This window comes from Heterodontus francisci, chromosome 43, assembly GCF_036365525.1.
Source record: "Heterodontus francisci isolate sHetFra1 chromosome 43, sHetFra1.hap1, whole genome shotgun sequence".
NCBI classification, from domain to species: domain Eukaryota; kingdom Metazoa; phylum Chordata; class Chondrichthyes; order Heterodontiformes; family Heterodontidae; genus Heterodontus; species Heterodontus francisci.
The window spans coordinates 25,284,337-25,305,136 of record NC_090413.1 but is presented as its reverse complement, the minus strand read 5'-3'; the positions used below and the strand labels follow the sequence as shown (position 1 = coordinate 25,305,136).

The 20,800-nt window shown below is 45.5% G+C and overlaps 1 protein-coding gene across 2 annotated transcripts in view; it reads right to left on the bottom strand.

The window, feature by feature from the left end:
- The window catches only part of LOC137355733 (collagen alpha-1(XI) chain-like), a 244,071-nt gene that overhangs the window by 156,668 nt on the left and 66,603 nt on the right, over window positions 1-20,800 (bottom strand). Inside the window, exons 5-7 of one of the 2 annotated variants that reach the window (XM_068021204.1) lie at window positions 7,983-8,114; window positions 3,728-3,892; window positions 1,389-1,532 (exon numbers count right to left, since the gene is read on the bottom strand). In XM_068021204.1, coding sequence (XP_067877305.1) covers window positions 1,389-1,532; window positions 3,728-3,892; window positions 7,983-8,114 — 441 coding nt within the window. The remainder of the gene's footprint in view (window positions 1-1,388; window positions 1,533-3,727; window positions 3,893-7,982; window positions 8,115-20,800) is intronic. The other variant, XM_068021206.1, reaches the window with a different exon arrangement.

The following is a 20,800-nucleotide window of genomic DNA, read 5'->3' as shown; positions in this document are numbered from 1 at the left end:
TGGGGGTTACCATTGACGAGAAACTGAACTGGAGTAGCCATATAAATACCGTGGCTACAAGAGCAGGTCAGAGGCTGGGAATTCTGTGGTGAGTAACTCACCTCCTGACTCCCCAAAGCTTGTCCACCACAAGGCACAGTCAGGAATGTGATGAAATACTCTGACTTGCCTGGATGGGTGCAGCTCCAACAACACTCAAGAAGTTCAACACCATCCAGGACAAAGCAGCCCACTTGATTGGCACCCCATCCACAAACATTCACTCTCTTCACCACCGACGCACAGTAGCAGCAGTGTGTACCATCTACAAGATGCACTGCAGCAACTCATCCCGGCTCCTTCGACAGCACCTTCCAAACCCACGACCACCTAGAAGGACAAGAGCAGCAGATGTATGGGAACACCACCACCTGCAAGTTCCCCTCCAAGCCACACACCATCCTGACTTGGAACTATATCGCCGTTCCTTCACTGTCGCTGGGTCAAAATCCTGGAACTCCCTTCCTAACAGCACTGTGGGTGTACCTACCCCAAATGGACTGCAGCGGTTCAAGAAGGCAGCTCACCACCACCTTCTCAAAGGCAATTAGGGATGGGCAATAAATGCTGGCCTTGCCAGCGTCGCCCACAACCCAAGAATGAATAAAAGAAATCTCTTCTCAGCCATGTCCCCAGATATGTGCAGGTACAGTCAGCCAGCAGTGATTTGGGAGACCCAGCTATGCCCATGTGGATGAATTTTAATCTTCCCACTAAGCCTGAGGTCAGTCCATGAGGCACTGAACCCAGCTCATTTTTTCCTCTGATCCAAGGTCCACTTGGATAGCATCAACTGAGTGCGTAAAACAATAACAGGCTGGTGCTGTGAATTCTCCAGAGGGATGAGACTAAGTGTCACCAAATCACCAATTATCAATGATTAGATGCCACATGGGACACGTACCTCATGGAAACATAAGTGTCACATCAACTCCATCTTGTATACTTTGTTCCCTCTGTGCTTTTTCACTTCTGTAGCCATGTGGTGGAAAAACACAAAGTAAAAGGAAAGGGGTAACCTACAGGAAATGACAATCCTGTTTCCGGGAGTATGACATTTCAACATTATTGCAACGTGTTGGAGAGAGGTGGGAGGGAGGTGGGGAAAGTGAATGATGTTGGAGTAAGCATTGATCCCCAACTAAAGCACAAGTTGTCTTGGCCATAGTACTTGAATTTTAATCTCTTATGGTCGTTGTGTTCACTGGCCATGTTTTCACTCTACTGAGCTTCAATTCATGCCTCTGTGCACAAGACACAAGCAACCTCTTGATACAAGACGCTTAACAAAGCCATGTAATCCTCGGCTGTGGAGACACCAACAGACACCCTATTACAACAGGGGTTACCTCATGATCCGTTACATTTTCCTCTACAATGTCAGTGGTCCTGGAGGCATTGTAGATGGCCGACTCCAAATCCGTGTAATATTCTGCACCAAGGAAATAATCAGAAACGTTCTCTATTTCTTCCTTTGGAGTCACTTCCTTCTCCTACACAGAGATGAGAAAGCAAGGGTGTTAGACATCAACAAATCAGAAGAACTTGCCCACAATGGCCAACTCTGATTGTGACTTTAAGCAATCTGAATGGGACAGTCATCTCCTCCCAGACCCAACTAGGTAACTAATCGATCAACCACTAAAGGCAATGAGTCAGAGCTTCAACACAACAGGAGGAAAGATTTTGGATCTACAGTAGTGGGAAGGCCTCAGATGGGAGTCAAATGCTAGGCCTCAAGGGGGGGTGGAGAGGGGAAGGAAATTTGGGAAGAGTTTGGAGGGCTGCTTTTGCCCACCTCCCAGTGGAAAGTTTCAGGACATTAATGCTGAAAGCCTTCACAATGATTGTCAATTTGCCTGCTTATTGACTGGAACCTAGTGTGTGGTACAATGGCCCAAACGTTTTAAGCAAAGGGAGTCTCAATCATTGTCAATTCATTTTAAAATGCTGTTTTGTTGCAATCACAGTGGAGTCGAGTTTTGTGCTGCTATAGCCTTTTTGCTCTCCCTTCACCAGACAGAGTCCTCCCCTCCCGCCAAGAGAGTAGGCTAGACAACCAGTCAATGTTGCTTCTTCAGCCAGACTCCTAAAGAATGATCCAGTACAACCTGGTGTCATTCAACTCTCCGGTTTATCCTATTTCCCTACGGGTTGTGCGTTTAAACCCTACCTGAGGGAGTCTTGATTACCAGTGCAATGTTTGAAGGGGGCACACTATTGGGGGATTAGGAGTTGGGGGGGCGGTGGGTGGGGAAAGGGGTGTCATCTGTAGCCCAACCTAGTCTATGCAACCCAATAGCTGGCTTCTCCACACTTCAAAGACAATGAGACGTTCCTCCACACCTGGTCACGAACCTTCAAATCAAATCAATAATTCAATGATAAATCAAACCCTACAAATTAAAACAAAATTAGCTCATGACACAGTTCAAAAGAGACTCCAAACAATGCGTGATGTTAGAGTCGAGCAATTCAATGATAAAAAGCTGGATTATTGCTTTGAGTTACTGCTGTGAAGCACACATTCCAATTATCAGCAACGTCTCAGGAAGGCATTAATTCAGTTGCGGCAAATAAGCTCTGCAAGCCCCATTCAGATTGCATCAAAACTGTTGGGGGGTAGGTGGGGAGGGTTGCCATAATTTTGTCAAATATCCCCCGGGAAGCCCTGGGACAAAAGCACTACTGCAAGCTCTGGTATGAAATCCACAACCCATTTTCCGACACGATCAGATCTCTGTTCCTACAGCCGCCAATCTTGATCGCCACCAATTTAGTCATGGGCAATTTCAGTCTCAAACATTTTCCCCCCAAAGATACAACCTTTCTTACAAAATCTGGAACTCTCACCCCAAAAAGCTATTGAGCCAATTGAAAATTTCAAGATTGGGGGCAATAGATTTTTGCTGTTCAGGGCATTAAGGGATATGGAATGCAAAGGAGTCAAGATACAGATCAGCAATGAATGGCAGAACAGACATAAGGGGCTAAATGGCTGACTCTTGCTCCTGTGTTCTTTTGGGTAGCTGGCAGCTTTTTTGAGATCTTTAGGATAGGGGGCTCCCATTGAATGTGTTAAATTTGCAGAGAAAGAACTGGGAGGGGGGAGGGGGGTGAGGGGCAAGAACTTTGATTTTCTCTGTCACTGTTTGGCTTACATGTTACAAATCTTTTAGGTAGCCCCATTTTGAAAACTGTCTGGGTCTGTAATAACCAGCTGCCAACCCCATGCTATGGAAACTCTTAAGTGATTAAAAGTTCAGATTGAATCCTAGAACATTTGAATAATCTAAACAAATGATTTTGACAAGCAGTTGGACTCAAAAAAAAAACACTACGGAAGTCATTAATCGGAAGTCACAAGTTGACAATTTGCAGTCTTGATTTCAGATACGTATTAATAAATTGATTAGCACAGTAACAAACTGGTTATTAACAAACTGTCAACTGCACAAATTCACTTTTTTTAAATTTCCCCTCGCCCCCTTTGACAAATTCACATCCTATGAAAAGACTGGTTCATGCTGGCCAGGAGATCAGTGCTGGGAATGTAATATGAACAGGGCTTTGTAGAGTTTAGCAAGCCTGTGTTAAGTTAGCAGAATCATACATGTCAGTCATCAAAGCTCCTCCTACATCGCCCTAAGAAGGAGCTTCAGTGGTTTTGGGTTTTTTTTTTGTCTACCTGTTCCCCAACCCCAACTGTTTCTATCTTTTGCTGGACAGCCCGATCTTTCTTCCTCTTTTTGCGATTTTTTTTCGATTTCTTTCTGCCCTTGCCCTTGCCCTTCTTTTCAGATCGTGTGCGATCCTTCTTCTTTTTTTTGAGGCGGGGGCGGACGGTTGTTGTCTGTAAAAAGCAGCGAGAAAGAGAAACTGAAGTCAAGGAGACAAACAAGGAGAAAAGAGAGGAAGGCGAGATGACAGGCAAAAGAGAGGGCTCCATTCAGGAGGTTTGGACTTGGGGTTAGAGATCGAAAGGGCTGGAGAAGATTATCCTGTAATCTCCAAGAATTCAAAAGTAATCTCCTGAGAACATCTGAAAGCAAACCCGGGAGAAAATCATAAGGAGCATTAACTTTTTGTTCCCCCATTTTCTTTGAACTTTCATTTATTATGTTATAAAAATATTGGAGATGGGGGGAAAGAGATGGTTGGAGGTGGGATATCCTGTCATGAAACCTCAGGAGTACATCCAAAATTGGCAACTCTACTTCTAAAGGACAATTTTCTTGAAGCACAGCACAGCAACAGAGGACGTACAGTCCACTGCTGTACTCAGGAAGATACACTGGAATTTGCCGGGCAAATGACGCGACTCAAATCGACTGCTTACCCAGGCACACCCTGTACTAACAAAACACCTTCGTAGAAACGACATATTGTGAAACCAAAGAGAAAACAAGAACAAATTATTAGCCAGACAACGACATTACTAGTGGGGTGGTGAGGGCTTAATCACGCTTGTGTACATGCTGCCAATCAGCTGCTGAAAGGTCAATCAATGGGCGGCACAGTGGCGCAGTAGTTAGCACCGCAGCCTCACAGCTCCAGGTACCCGGGTTCAATTCTGGGTACTGCCTGTGTGGAGTTTGCAAGTTCTCCCTGTGTCTGCGTGGGTTTTCCTCCGGGTGCTCCGGTTTCCTCCCACAGCCAAAAGACTTGCAGGTTGATAGGTAAATTGGCCATTATAAATTGTCACTAGTATAGGTAGGTGGTCGGAAAATATAGGGACAGATGAGGATGTGATAGGGATATGGGATTAGTGTAGGATTAGTATAAATGGGTGTTAATGGTTGGCACAGACTCGGTGGGCCCAAGGGCCTGTTTCAGTGCTGTATCTCCAAATCTAAATGGAGGTGGGAAATAAGCTTGGTCAAAGGCATCGATTTTAATGACTATTTTAAAGGTCAGAGAGGTTTAGGGAGGGAATTCCAGAGCTTAAGGCCCAGTGCTGGAGCGATGAAAATCGGAATGTGCGAGAGACCAGGTTTGGAGGAGCGCAAAGATGACGGAGGGTTGTAGGGCTGGAGGAGGTTGCAGAGATAAGGAGGGTCGAGGCCTGGAGGGATATGAACACACAAAGATCATCATCTTATATCCGAGGCACTGTCGGATAGGGAGACAACATGGAGCAGCCTGCACAGGAGGTGACAGGTGAGTGGGACTTGGTGCGAATCAGGACATGGACAGCAGTGTTCTGGATTGGCTGAAGTTCACGGAGGGTGAAAAGTGGGAAGGCAGCCAGGAGAGTGTTGGAAAAGTTGAATGATGGTTACCCCTTCCCCATTAGAGACAACTTGATAAAGAGGGGGACTGGACGGAAGTCGTATACTTAGTTCTCAGCAAGAAAAGATACAGATACCATGGAGAGCCAAGTAGACCAAATAAGGTGAGCACAGAGTGTTCTACTAAGAGAAATGATGTAACAGCATGAGAAAGACTCAGAGTGAAAAAGGCTGAGATGAGAGAATGATCAAATGAAAAGGAAGGACTTGTCCAATTGGGCTGCATTTCTCCTTTGGCCTGTGTAGAATTTCTGTTTACTCATTGTCGTCTTGCTGGCTTATCAAAGCTTCGTGAAATCCTGTGAATGAAAAGCATGTCACACACACACACAAAAACAATTCAGTCAAAGTCAGGGATGAACAGGCAGGTTTCCCTTGAGCTGGGGGTACTCCCAAAATCAAATCCCGTTCCCAATTACTGCAAGCTGGCACATGGCTTGGCATTGTTCACCAGGAAACTAGACCAACATCCGCTCTCCAGGAAACCGCTGACAATAAGGAGCGTCACATTTCTAAGTTGTAAACATTCACTTACTGACTCTTAACACCCAGGCCTGTGGCGTAGCTACAACAGCCTCCCCAAACAGGCTTCAAGTTAAGATTGCCGCCGGGTTTTGATGATATCATTGAGATCCAATATGCATGTTTAAGAAATGACTCCTGGAGTGAGCTCCTCTCGCCTGCTGAAACAACTGTTAATGTTCCGTGGGATCAGAGCAGGTTATTGTTGCGTGGGCTTTTGAACTGCCCTGCACTGACTGGTTGTGGCCGACTCCCTCATGACTTTGCAGTCAGGATCTAACCAGCTGCGTGTTTACATGGTCAGACAATGATGAAGGGAACATCTCGATGGTTTATTTACATTAAAACTCTAACGATGGAGCGAGGGGATATTGCTTCACACACATATTGTAGTTACTGAGTGACTGAATCCAAAGTCAGGGCCCAACTTGATACCAGGGTGAAATTCAGTGAGACTCCCCGGAGCAGTCCCCCTCTGCTTCACTCTGAAGTCAAACTGGGCCTTAGCTTGATTAACACTCTAACATGAGACAATATCATCTGGCCAGCAACGCAATAATTGCGGAGTGTGAGGGCAGCAATGTACAAGACCAAAAAGAAAAAGGTGCTGTTTCAGTCTAGTAACATATCAGAACTGATGTGAAACACTGGCATTTGACCTAAGGGAGCATCTATTAATACTCATGTGGTATTCATTACAACGCACAGAGGACATCCCTGAAACTGCTACATTGTAGGTGTGCAGTGCTGTCGTGATTCTGAAGATCGAGCTATTCCAGTGTTGCCAACCCCTCCAGGATTGCCCTGGAATCTCCAGGAATTGAACGCTGATCTCTAGGACACAGCTGCAAGCAATCCTGGAGGGAGACCAACAGGGGCATCAAATAAAATATTAGTTTAGATTTCAATTTTCTTTCAAATATTAGTCATAAAATTATTCGAGATGGTGGGGGATGGGAACGGCTGTTGACCAAGTCAAGAATCATCCAAACAGATAACAAAGAGTGTGACTGTTTTCCAATTAGCTGTGGGAAGGCAGATCCAGTTGGAGGATGGACATACTGGGCGACTAATGATGGTAGTATTGGGTCGGGAGGCTGGCGTTAATAGGTCAAGGGATGAAACCTCCAGAAATACGTCCAACCAGAACTGGCGATCCCTCGCCCATCCATTTAAGGCACGCTGGTGACACTGTTCATCTGAGAGTAGCAACATGCCATTGGTGTAAAGCAGCCTCGTAAAAATGACCCAGAACTGGGCAAATTAAGATCCTATCCAGTTCAGGGCCCCAGTGCCACTAATCTCCAATGAAACAATACTCAGAAAACGACGTCTGGTTGCAAACATAACTTCCTGATGAGCGCAGGACCAGTGCCGGAGGCTTTCCTGTATCCTATTCTCCAGTAAAAAATTAAAAACGACACCAGCTGCCTCCCCCTCCTCCTTACATCGCCACACCGGGGAGAGAGAAAGGGAGAGATTATAAATTGGCAAGTGGACAATGAGACCCAGCCCCTTTCCTTAGCTGGGTCAGAGGTCACGCTCTTCGATTGACACGTGGGCTACCGCTTGGGGGCTTTCCCAACAAATTCACATTTGTTTAGCTTTCAATGACCCCCTAAGTACCAGCTCCTAATTTGTTGGGAGCTACAAATGAGTCATTATTACGGTCGTGCATTAAGGCTGTAAGGCCTACACTCAAAGCACAGATCTTATTGACCAGTGGAAATTGATGTTGGCAGGGGGTTAGGTGGAGGGGGGGGCTGAGGAGATAATGGGGGGAGAAAGCACTCACCAAAGGAGAGCTGGAAACAAGCAGTGGGAACTGTAAGGACATACCCAGGAGATGCTTCCTTAATATTTGGGTTTCTAAATTGAGAGCCAAAGTCTTTAATGTTTGGATGAAGTGCAACTTCTCTTGACATAGTTAGTTTACACTGGCTGCATTCCAGTTATTTCCCTCAACTTCATCAGTCAGCCAAAGAGGACTAGTTATATCGATAACACTACAAGCTAGCGCATGGATGCTGTGTTGATTGTCTGATGCCGCCTTTTCCCTAGATTTGGAGGGAACAGAAGAATTAGCCAGACAGCACCACAAGTCACAGAACAGATTTGGAGCACACCCACCTCTTCTTCATAAACAGGTTCCGGAATGTGCAGGGCGTAGGGTAAAAGGTCGTCACAGTCAGGGATGTAGTCCTCGCAGTAGCTGTATGCAGCTTTTGGGTCTGACGACATCAACAGCTGCTGGATATCACCCTGAGTGAAGGGAGGCAGAACAAGCAAGGTCATGACAGAGGCCAAAAGTCATGATGTCACAAAACGCATGCAACCATAACATCCCCCCATTGCAACCACTGTGGAGGCCACTGCAAGTCTCGACGTCACTTACAGGTCAATGGAGAGTGGTCAAACATTTCAGTTTTTAATCATAAACTGATCATTATAGGTAGAACACATTTCCAACATGAATTATGTCCCTTACCAGAATGTTGGACAAGCCACACAGTTCTCTTGCTCACACTAACCTCCACATAGCCTGTTGTCATGCAGGCCTCCACCTGCCAAGAATGAGGCACATTAATTTTGACACATGGACATTAAATTTCAAATTGCTGCTGGGAAGTAGTGAAGGCCTGTTACAAGGGGTTGCAGGCCCCTGGCCGGAAAGACATTTTTGCATATTAGCGTACAGTGTTGGAACAAAAGAGCTATCCCCTGCTCCCTATACACAAAACAGATGTGGTCAGAACAGTTTAGTCACACGACTAACTGGCTTTTGCAGAGTTTGAACCGAGAGTTTTAAATTGGAGAAACAGAGTTTGAATACAGAAAGCTCTTTGCTCCTGGACTGAGAACATCATTCTCCTGTCTGCTCATCTCTTTCTCACCAGCTTCGGAACCCACGGAAGACACACGAACCCCAAGAGAGAAAAGTCTCCTACAGTGAACAAGGTTTAAGAAGAACACTAGGCCCCAACGAAAAGCAAGATCTACCTACAAAAGGACTCTACAGTGAGCTCGAAGAACCATAGCAAACTCTTCAGATATTGCCTCAAACCTTTCCACTTTATTTTTCCTTCTGCTCTTTTCTGTCTCTATTTGCATGTGTGTATCGCCCATGCATGCTAGGGTGGGCATGTCGTGTATCCATAGGCGTCAACCAAATTAGAGTTTAAGTTTAATAAAATTTCACTTTTCTTCTTTAAACCTAAGAAAGCCTGTTTGTACTCATTTCTTTGCCTTATTATTGGAATGCGGTGAATAAGGATTCACCAAGGGGGAGCTCAAAACACGGTGTGTTTAAAATCAAACCCTATTACAGTAAGACCAGGTGAAGGCTGAAAGGGAACCCGAGACACCTTTCTCACCTGGTCACAACACTGTCCAAACCATTCATCCTGGTGTTGCTCTTACGACACGTGGTACCTTCTCCTACTCTACCTCCTTTGCTAGAAAATAGGAACAGGTGTAGGCCAATCAGCCCATTGAGCCTGCCCTGCCATTCAATACGATCAGGGCTGATCATCCACTTCAATGCCTTTTCCCCACCCTATCCTCATATCCCCTTATGTCATTTGTATTTAGAAATCCGTCAGTCTCTGCTTTAAACATACTCAACGACTGAGCTTCCACACCCTCTGGGGTAGAGAATTCCAAAGATTCACAACCCTCTGAGTAAAGAAATTTCTCCTCATCTCCGTCCTAAGTGGATTCCCCCTTATTTTGAAATTGTGTCCCCTGGTTCTAGACTCTCCAGCCAGGGGAAACATTTTAACTCCGTCTACCCTGTCTAACCCTTTAAGTATTTTGTAGCTTTCAGTGAGATCACCTCATTCTTTGAAATTCTAGAGAATACAGGCCCAGTTTCCCCAATCTCTCTTCATAGGACAGTCCCGCCATCCCAGGAACAAGTCTGGTGAACCTTCGTTGCACTCTTTCTATGGCAATAATATCCTTCCTCAGGTAAGGGGATCAAAACAGCACACAGTACTCTAAGTGCGGTCTATCCAAGGTTCTATACAATTGAAGCAAGACTTCACTACTCCTGTACCCAAATCCTCTTGCGATAAAGGCTAACATACTATTAGCCATCCTAATTGCATGCTGCACCTGAATGTTAACTTTCAGTGACTTATTGACGAGGACACTCAGGTCCCTTTGTACATCTATACTTTCTAATCTCTTACCATTTAAGAAATACTCTGCACATCTATTCCTCCTACCAAAGTGGATAACCTCACATTTTTCCACATTCCATTCCATCTGCCATGTTCTTGCCCGCTCACTAAGTCTGTCCAAATCCCCTTGAAGCCGCTTTGCATCTTCCTCACCTAGTTTCGTATCATCTGGGAATACTATATTTGGTCCCCAAATCCAAATCATTGATATGCATTGTGAACAGCTGGGGCTGTTCAACTTCAACACAAAGGGAACTCCTCATCTTCCCTACCTGGTACAAACAGCAGCCTTCTAAAACTCAGGCTAGGCATCGTCTAACCCACTACTTCTATATCTACCTCAACAACTCCCCTGCTCTTTCCAATCTTATGGCATCCTGTACTATGAACATCGGCACTTCATTATCCCAATTAAAATATGGTTCTATGATTAAAATATAATGTATCTATGCCTCTCATCAATTACTGTGCAACATTCGCAATGGATCTGACATGTTTTAACATTAATTGAAAGAACCTTCAAAATTCAGTGAGATATTCCCATCTCACTTGAATAATCACAGGGCCAACCAAGACATGCTGACTAATAGTGTCAAATGCAGGATGCAATCAGATTTAAACAGATTTGAATATAGACATATGATGCACAAAAACAGGAGTTAGACTGAAAACGCAGTGTGACACAGTCTTGTCATAACCAAAAGGCAGGAACAGCCAGCTTTCAATAACTATTACTGCAGTTGCAGAAGCATAGCTGTTTCGAGACTTAAGAGTAGGTGTCTGCTGTGGCTCAGTGGGGCAGGCACTCTTGCCTCTGAGTCAGAATGTTGTGGGACTGAGTCCCACTCCAGAGACTTGAGCACAAAATCTGGGCTGACACTCTAGCGTAGTACTGAGGGAGTGCTGCACTGTCAGAGGTCCTGCCTTTTAGATGAGACATTAAACTGAGGCCCCGTCTGCTCTCTCAGGTGGATGTAAAAGTTCCCACAGCACTATTTCGAAAAGAAGAGCAGGAGAGCTCTCACTGCTGTCCTGGTCATCTCACCAATCCCTCAACCAACATCAGCACAAAACAGATTATCTGGTCATTATTGTATTGTTTGTGGGAGCTTGCTGTGCACAAATTGGCTCCCATGTTTTCCACATGGCAATAGTGACTACACTTGATAAGTAGTTGGTTGTAAAGTACTTTGGGATGTCCCAGGTCATGATAGGGTGCTACAGAAATTCTTCAGCTCAAACTGTTCCCAGTAACTGCCAGGATTGTATCCCTCTGCACACATCCCAAGTCCGGAAACACAAAGACTATGATTGAACTGCTGACGCATTGTGACACTCTACTGAACATTCCATGAATATTCCACACGTTAAGATTTATTGAAATCTCAATTGATTTCTTTTCAAAAAATTCAGCCTAATAAAAAATCTGAGCAATTAAGCAAAACATTCTGAGGGAGTTAAAGTTAAGGCCAACTGCAGCCAAGTAAGTTTCTAAGAAAACATCTGTAAAATGGCCAATAACAACAAATGCATTTATATAGCACCTTTAATCCATAGAGAAATGTCACAAGATACTCCACAGACCAAAAGGAAAACACCAACTCTATGGAAGAAATATTAGAAGGGATGGTCAAAAGCTAAGTCAAAAAGGTGGGCCAGAATTTTACGCCCCGCCCCCCTCACAACGAGCGAGCTGGTGGCGGGGGATGGGAGAGCCATAAAATTGAGTGGGAGATGGGGGTTGCTGTTCCCGACACCTTCCCATCCCGTTGCAATTTTACCCAGGGCAGCGGTGGTGAGAAACAGTCCACCTGCCCCAGGCCTATCAACTGTCGCTTAAGGTCCTCCTCCCACCGCCGCTGGTATTTTACCTTTGGCGGCCGGACGGCAAAGGCCCCCAGATTGCTGCCTGGTAAAACCTGGCAGTCTTCTTGCATGCTGGGGGGGTTGGCCCTCCTCTTCGGGCACCCTGTGCCTCACGTAAGGCCACCCCCGAAGCCCCAACCGCCCTCACCGCACAACACTCCCTAAAAGGAGGTCTTAAATGGAGTAAAGACAAAGAGGGTCAACGGAGGGAATTCCAATGTGTGAAGATACCAAATGGGTTAACATAAGAATATAAAAAATAGGAGAAGAAGTTGGCCAATCAATAAGATCATGTCCGATTGTCAACCTCAAGTCCATTTTCTCGTCCGATCTCCATATGGGTCAATTCCCTTACAGTCCAAAAATCTATCCATCTCAGTCTTGAACACACTCAATGACTCGGCATCCACAGATCCACAACCCTCTGAGGGAAGATATTTCTCCTCACCTCAGTTCGAAGTGGTCGATCCCTTTAACTGAGACTGTGACCCCCTAGTTATAGACGCTCCAGCCAGGGGAAAGCAGCCTCTAAGCATCTACCCTATCAAATCCTCTAAGAATTTTACATGTTAACAGGAAGAGTGAGTTGAATAGAATTTTTGCTTCAGTGAACACATTCTACAGGACTGGAAAATGGGTTCCCAACATGGAAGTTATGTTGTGCTATGATACATCTCCATACAAGATCTTTCTGCTCGCTACTTTAACAGCAGCATTAATCTGTTGATTTTAAAAGCGTTTGGGCCTATTTTAACCCATTAAAAACCCATCCACTTGCACAGAGTTAAAATAGGGTCCTTCATCAGCAAAAGGAAGTGGATGTGCTTTTTTACTGGAATACCAACACTGCAGAATTCCCAGTTTAATCTGGGAAATGTTTTGATTGTTGATCTGAGAGCTATGACTTTGACAGCACCTTCCCGACCTCGACCACTTAGAAGGAAAAGAGCAGCAGACGCATGGGAACACCACCACCTGCAAGTTCCCCTCCAAGTCACACGCCATCCTGACTTGGAACTATATCGCCGTTCCTTCACTGTCACTGGGTCAAAATCCTGGAACTCCCTCCCTAACAGCACTGTGGGTGTACCTACCCCACATGGACTGCAACAGGTCAAGGCGGCAGCTCACCACCACCTTCTCAGGGGCAATTAGGAATGGGCAATAAATGCTGTCCTAGCCAGCGAGGCCCACATCACATAGATGAATAAGAAAAAATGGTTTGCAAGAGTGAAGGGAACTGCGAGCAGTGTTAGAATGCAGGGTTCCATACTATCATAAGCTTCCAGTCAGGGAATAAAGGCTTCAGCTTACATATTTCACAATTTCAAAAAAGAATATGGCGAAGTAATTGCAGTCTGTAGGGTCTCTCTCTATGAATCATTCAATTCTCCTATGAATTAGGAAGAACATGTTTTCTGTGCTGATTCAGCTTACTCTGTTTGTGAATCTGTTCCCACGGAGTTTCCTTCATATCCCTCTCTGTCCTTCTCCCCGCCGTCACCCTCAACCTTCCCTTCCCCGCTTCTGGAATTGTCATCCCCTCTGTCTGCTATCCAAACGATGCTTTGCATAAAGGCTGCAGAAAGTCAGGCAGTTCCCAACAGACATCACACGGAGACAGGAGGCTGGAAATGTCCCTCCAGCTTTCAAAACACAAAACAAGCCTTCTTACACCAGGGTGGCTTTCTCCTTTAATTTAACCCTTCGGTTGCCAGCAGACCCATCGACATATCAGTCTGCTGGCTGGAGCAAGTTTTCAACTGACACATTACAACAACTGAACCAGGTGACTATAAACACTACTTAAAACACACTGTAGTCTTACTGCACTATTAACCCTTTAGAACCAATCACTTCAGATCTTTCTATGTCGAAAAATATGTCAGTGGAGAATACTCAATGCTGTTCAACCGTTATTTCTATTTGACTAACCTACCAGCTTGGCCTCCGAACGTGATGCGTTCAAGTCCCACCAAAGGCCAACACTGCAGTGCGGCACTAAAGAAATGTTGCAGCGTCAGATCATAGGAACAGGAGGAGGCCATTCAGCCCCTCGAGCCTGTTCCGACATTCAATGAGACCATGGCTGATCTGCGACCTAAACACCAATTACCCGCCTTTACCCAATATCCCTTAATACCTTTGTTAAACAACAATCTACCAAACTCAGATTTAAAATTAACAATTGATCCAGCATCGATTGCCATTTGCAGAAGAGAGATCCCAACTTCTATCAACATTTGTGTGTAGAAGTGTCTCCTAATTTCACTCCTGAAAGGTCTGGCTCTAATTTTAGTCTATGCCCCCAGCCTTTGACTCCCCAACCAGCGGAAATAATTTCTCTCTATTTACACTACCTGTTCCTCTTAAAATCTTGATCAAATATAGGAGTTACAGTCCTTTAAGTAGCAATCATAATCCCAAGGCACTCACTTTGGGAGCTGGGAAACTGGAATTTGGGTAACCTGCCAAAAACAGAGCAACTGCTCACAGGATCTTTCTTGCCTACCAGCTAATAGCTGCCATATAACAGAGACAGCAGTCCAAAATAATACATTGCATGAAGGGCTTTATAATGTGGTGCGACCCCTAACGAGGTGGCTTCACGAACACGACTCTTCCTTTTTAAATAGGTTTTCTTTCCCTTTCTGTATCTGTGCCCTGTATTTATTTACAAAGAAACATAGAAAAGAGGAGCAGGAGTAGGCCATTCGGCCCTTCAAGCCTGCTCCGCCATTCATTATGATCATGGCTGATCATCCAACTCAGTAACCTGTTCCCGCTTTCGCCCCATATCCTTTGATCCCTTTCACCCCAAGAGCTATATCTAACTCCTTCTTGAAAACATACAATGTTTTGGCCTCAACTGCTTTCTGTGGTAGCGAATTCCACAGGCTCACCACTCTCTGGGTGAAGAAATTTCTCCTCATCTCAGTCCTGAAAGGCATCCTTAGACTATGTCCCCTGGTTCTGGACTCCCCCACCACCCTGCAATTTTATCTATCCTTTCTCTTTTAACTATTTTCCCTTCAATGTAATAAATCATTCACCTGCAAACCTCCTGGCTTTCTTTTTTAAAAATTCATTCTTATAATGTGAGCATCGCTGGCAAGGCCAGAATTTGTTGCCCATCCGTAATTGCCCCTTGAGAAGGTGGTGGTGAGCTGCTGCCTTGAACCGCTGCAGTCCATGTGAGGTAGGGACACCCACAGTGCTGTTAGGGAGGGAGTTCCAGGATTTTGACCCAGCGACAGTGAAGGAACGGCGATATAGTTCCAAGTGAGGATGGTGTGTGGCTTGGAGGGGAACTTGCAGGTGGTGGTGTTCCCATGCGCCTGCTGCCCTTGTCCTTCTAGGTGGTAGAGGTCGCTGGTTTGGAAGGTGCTGTCGAAGGAGCCTTGGTGTGTTGCTTTGTGTGTTTGTGTGCCTGCACTTTTGTGTGTGTCTTTGTGTGTGGATATGTGTCTGTCTATCTTTGTGTGGGGGGAGGTTGTCTCTGTGTACGTATGTGTCTGTCTGTCTTTGTGTGCACGCTTGGGTACATTAGCGTGTCTGCGTGTGTTTGTGTCTGTCTGGCTACGTGTATGTCTGTACAGGATAGGAATGAGCTGTGATACCACCCATAGCTGAATAGCCTGCCATCCTATGAAGAATAGCCACCTGGCGCTAAAGCACTGTTGACATCTGTAGAAAGTTTCCCTTAACGTGAATTAGCACCTTCAGGAGAAGAAGAAAGGAAGAATATTGCCTGTTGTCCTCATTGTTGAGCCCAGTAATGTCTCCATTCCTGTAGTTTTAGCTCCTGGCTCTATGGGGTGCATTGGTCTGGAATCTACTGGTCTGAGATTCATTCAAAGCCAGGTCACTGAGTTCAGCGAAGAACTGAACCCAGGATCCGTCCCTGGGCTCTGCTGAGTGACTGATATCAGCTGGGAGATTGGTAGGGGCATGACAGCATGAAACAGGCAATGACAGGCTGGGAATTCTGCGGCAAGTAACTCACCTCCTGTCTCCCCAATGTCTCTCCACCATCTACAAGGCACAAGTCAGGAGTGTGATGGAATATTCTCCACTTGCCTGGATGGGTGCAGCTCCAACAACACTTAAGAAACACGACACCATCCAGGATAAATCAGCTCGTTTGACTTTCTACAGGTGTCAACAGGGCTTTGGCGCCAGGTTCTTCATAGGATGGCAGGCTATTCAGCTAAGGGCACCCCATCCACAAACATTCCCTCCCTCCACCACCAGTGCACAGTGGCAGCAGTGTGTACCATCCACAAGATGCATTGCACCAACTCAGCAAGGCTCCTTCAACAGCACCTTCCAAACCCCTGACCTCTACCACCTAGAAGGACAAGGGCAGCAGTTACATGGGAACACCACCACCTGCAAGTTCCCCTCTAAGCCACACATCATCCTTCACTGTCACTGGGTCAAAATCCTGGAACTCCCTTCCTAACAGCACTGTGGGTGCACCTACATCCCATGGACTGCAGTGATTCAAGAAGGCAGCTCACCACCACCTTCTCAAGGGCAATTAGGGATGGGCAATAAATGCTGGCCTAGCCAGCAATGCTCACTCGCAAGGACAAATAAGAAAAAGACAGACATACACACAAAGACATAGACGCACACAGAGACACATGCACAGGCATGCAAACCTGGACGTGCACAGGAACACATAAAAACACAGAGACACACAGACGTGCACAGACACACACACACACACAAACTCACAGGCACAGACATCACTGGATAGTGCTCTCCAGAATCTCTTGTCAGGTTGTGCCTTTATTTAAGTCAATGGTTGCTTTGTAAAACTTTTAATGCAAGAAGAAAACCAAACTCTATCAGAAAAGGAACTGGTTAGTGCAGAGAATCAGTGTGTTTCCATTTCATCTCTGGGATTAAGGGTCCAATCCAGACAGACTTGTACATCAAATCACACTTCAACAGAACCAGGGAACCTGCCTCAGGGACCAGCAAGTAATCAGCAACAGAAAGAATCAGAGAACAAAAAAAAAAAATCCTGAACTTTGCTCTTTAAATTTCTGAGAAGAAATTAGGCCCTTTGTCAAATATTTTCATTTGGAATCACTGACTGAATTACAGTCTGAAGATCATAAGACAGAAAGCCCCTTTTGTTCCCTCACAGCCCACTCATGATCAAGTTACAATGTTTATTGGAACAGTTGAAGGGATTTCATGCTTTAAATTGTACAACATTCCTCCACCCCACCCTCCGACCCTCATGCTTCATTCCCGCAACTATAAACACAGGAGCAAAACACAAGGAGGCAGAAATGCTCTTGGATCAAGACTTCATTATTGATCGTGCACCTGCACCGCTCAATGTGGGAGCCCGAGGGCTCAAATATTTGCTGGAAAATTACGATCTTGCATCTTCGGCGTAACCAGGAGAGGGCAGGGCCAGCGGAGAGGAATCCCACTTCCTGGGGAAAACAGGAGCCATAAATAACATCGAACTCTTGAAGCAAGGTGGGGGATGGGCGGGGGGCGGTGGAACAGAATTCGGCAGGTCAGGAAGGGTCAATGAGCGAGCTAAATCTGTCAGGTGAACCTCATGAGCCACCCCACGGTACATACAACAGTCAGAGGCATAATTCAGGTTAAATTCCTTTCTCTGCCGCATTGGAAGGGACACCACGCAAAATCTGGGTGATGTTAAGTGCACGGGAAGTAGCAGGAGCGATATAAATCACAGATTAAAAATGGGTCTTCACACTGTGATCCAGCAAGACTGATCAGCTTGGTAAATAGCAGAATTCCACACATTAAAAATGACTTAAACCGGATAAGAATGAGAGGTTGTAGTTAGAAGACATTTATGTTTTAATCTGAGAGCTAAATAGTTAAATCCACAAGGCAGGAGACTCTACACTGGATTTCTAAGCTGATGTCATTGAAAGTAAGGGAGATAGCTGTGCACTCATTCAACAAATACATCAAGATAGGCAGACAATAGGAGTGAGAGACTGTTCCAGACAGAGATGGAGAGAGCTGGACATATTCCTGAAGGTTTCATCACATGACCACCCTCCCTGCCCATCCAAAGGCCTCTTATCCCCCTATTTGCAACATTTTTATAACAGAGAGGCAATCACAGAAAGTAAGAAACAGACAGCAAGACAGACAGCATACAAACTCACAGCCAAGGTCTGAACATAAGGATAGATCAGTTGGGAGGGTACCAACTGCTGAGAGGTACAGAGCAAAAGAAAGAGAAATAAAGAGAGAGAGAGAAAACAAATAAGAAAAGAGAAAAAGGGAGAATAGATGACACCGAGATGGACTGATTTACTTCACTCTGCAGATCATCACCAAGACACACAGGCAGAGAGCGAGAGGGGGGAGAGCAAGAAGCAGAGAGAGTGTTAGAGAGAAAAGACATATTGTCTTTGAATTGGTAAAGAGACACTAAGGGTGTCATGCTGAACTGTACAGCATATTCCGAGCTGAGCTCTCCTCCTGCTCAGACCACACACATACAGATACTGCCTCGACCATTCTGATGCTCAGCTGCACTCCGACAAGAGAGAATCTAACCATCTCCCCTTGATGTTCAATGGCATTACCATCACTGAATCCCACACTATCAACATCCTGGGGGTTCCCATTGACCAGAAACTGAACTGGAGTAGCCATATAAATACCGTGGCTACAAGAGCAGGTCAGAGGCTAGGAATCCTGCGGTGAGTAACTCACCTCCTGACTCCCCAAAGCCTGTCCACCATCTACAAGGCACAAGTCAGGAGTGTGATGGAATACTCTCCACTTGCCTGGATGGGTGCAGCTACAATAACACTCAAGAAGCTTGACACCATCCAGGACAAAGCAGCCGCTTGATTGGCACCCCATCCACAAACATTCACTCCCTTCACCACCGATGCAAAATGGCAGCAGTGTGTACCACCTACAGGATGCAATGCAGCAACGCACCAAGGCTCATTAGACAGCACCTTCCAAACCGGCGACCTCTACCACCTAGAAGGACAAGGGCAGCAGATGCATGGGAACACTGCAAGTTTCCCTCCAAGCCACACACCATCCTGACTTGGGACTATATCGCCATCCCTTCACTATCGCTGCGTCAAAATCCTGGAATTCCCTCCCTAACAGCACTGTGGGTGTACCTACCCCACATGGACTGCAGCGGTTCAAGAAGGCAGCTCACCACCACCTTCTCAACAGCAATTATGAATGGGCAATAAATGCTGGCCTAGCCAGTGACACCCAAATCCCAAGAAAGAATTTTTTTTTAAACTCCATGACAGGTTCTATCAGTTGGAGTGGACTACAGGCACTGAGCAGGCACTTAAACGTGGCTTGGCACATTCTGATAGGGTCTCAGCCAGTCACAGTCACATGGTACAGTGAGAAAGCAGAGTGAGAGAGAAACCTGGCTGTAGCTACATTTCAGCATCTAAGGGAATTCTAGTCTTTTTCTGCTCTCTCTGGGAAGGGGGCTGGGCTTTGAGGGGAAGTTAGGAAAATTTGGTTTCCCACTCAAAATCCACATGTGGAATTTCTACCCAGTGATCCATGGCAGATGACGATCAGACTCAGCACGGATACCCACATAATCAATCAATCTGCCAAGACTCTCAGTCTGGACTCACACTTAACGAGCAAGAACTTGGCTGAGGTGCCAGAGGGCAGCATGGCCCTGTGTTTCACCCAGAGTCAGCTGCGGAGGAGAGGAAAGTAAGACAAAGCAAGAACACAAAGTCACAGCTCTCGGTTTTGGATGCAACAGTTGAGGGAGTGCTGCACTGTCAGAGGTGCCATCTTTCAGATGAGCTGTTAAACCGAGGCCCTGTCTGCCCCCTTAGGTGGACATAGAAGATCCCATGGCACTGTTTCAAAGAGCAGGGGAGTTCTCTCTGGTGTCCTGGACAATAGTCCACCCTCAACCAACACCATTAAAACAGATGATCTGGTCATTAATTAGCACATTACTTGTTTGTGGGAGCTTGCTGTGCACAAACTGGCAGTTCTGTTTCCTACATTAAAACAGTGGCTACATTTACTACATTTCAGAAATTGCTTTGGGATGTCATGAGGGCGTAAAAGGCACTTTATAAATACTAATCTATCTTTTTATATATTAACGAAATGCATGAGACAAGAGAACGAGGAGAGAGAAGAGAGAAAGATAGAGAGAATTCCAACTCATACATCAAATGCTTATTTTTCTTAACTAACCCCATTGCGTTCCACTATAAAAGCCCAACTCCGAGCATTGTTGCGTGTGGAAGTCAATAGACAGTGGCTCTAAATGTGGCATTTTTATTAGATCAGCGCTTACAGTCTGTTAAAAAATAACAAGACATGTCAGTAACCCCCTCAGGGTTCATCTGTAGCTCAGTGTCTGTAAAATCAACCACTTCATTCTGCCATGTCATGATTTAGAATTTGACACTGGATACATGCTCACACACTACTAGTTCACTGGAGAAGTGCTAACAGTGAAGGCCCATGCCTTCACTGGAGTCAATCCAGAGCTAGGCCCAGGGCCCAAGTTACTCCAAAAGACCATGTAATCGCCAAAGTTTTGTACTCAATGCACTTAAAGAAATGCATTTATATAACGCCTATCACAACCTCAGGATGTCCCAAAGCACTTTACAGCTAATACAGGACTTTGGAAGTGTAGTCATTGTTATAATGTTGGAACCGCAGCTGCCATTTCATGCACAGCAAGATCCCACAAACAGTACGGAAATATTGACCAGATAATTCGTTTTAGGTATAAAAATAGAAGATGGTGGAAATATTTGGAACAGTTCTGATGAAAGATCATTGACCTGAAATGCTAACTCAGAATCACAGAATTGTTACAGTGCAGACTCCCCTGCCTGTCTAATTCCC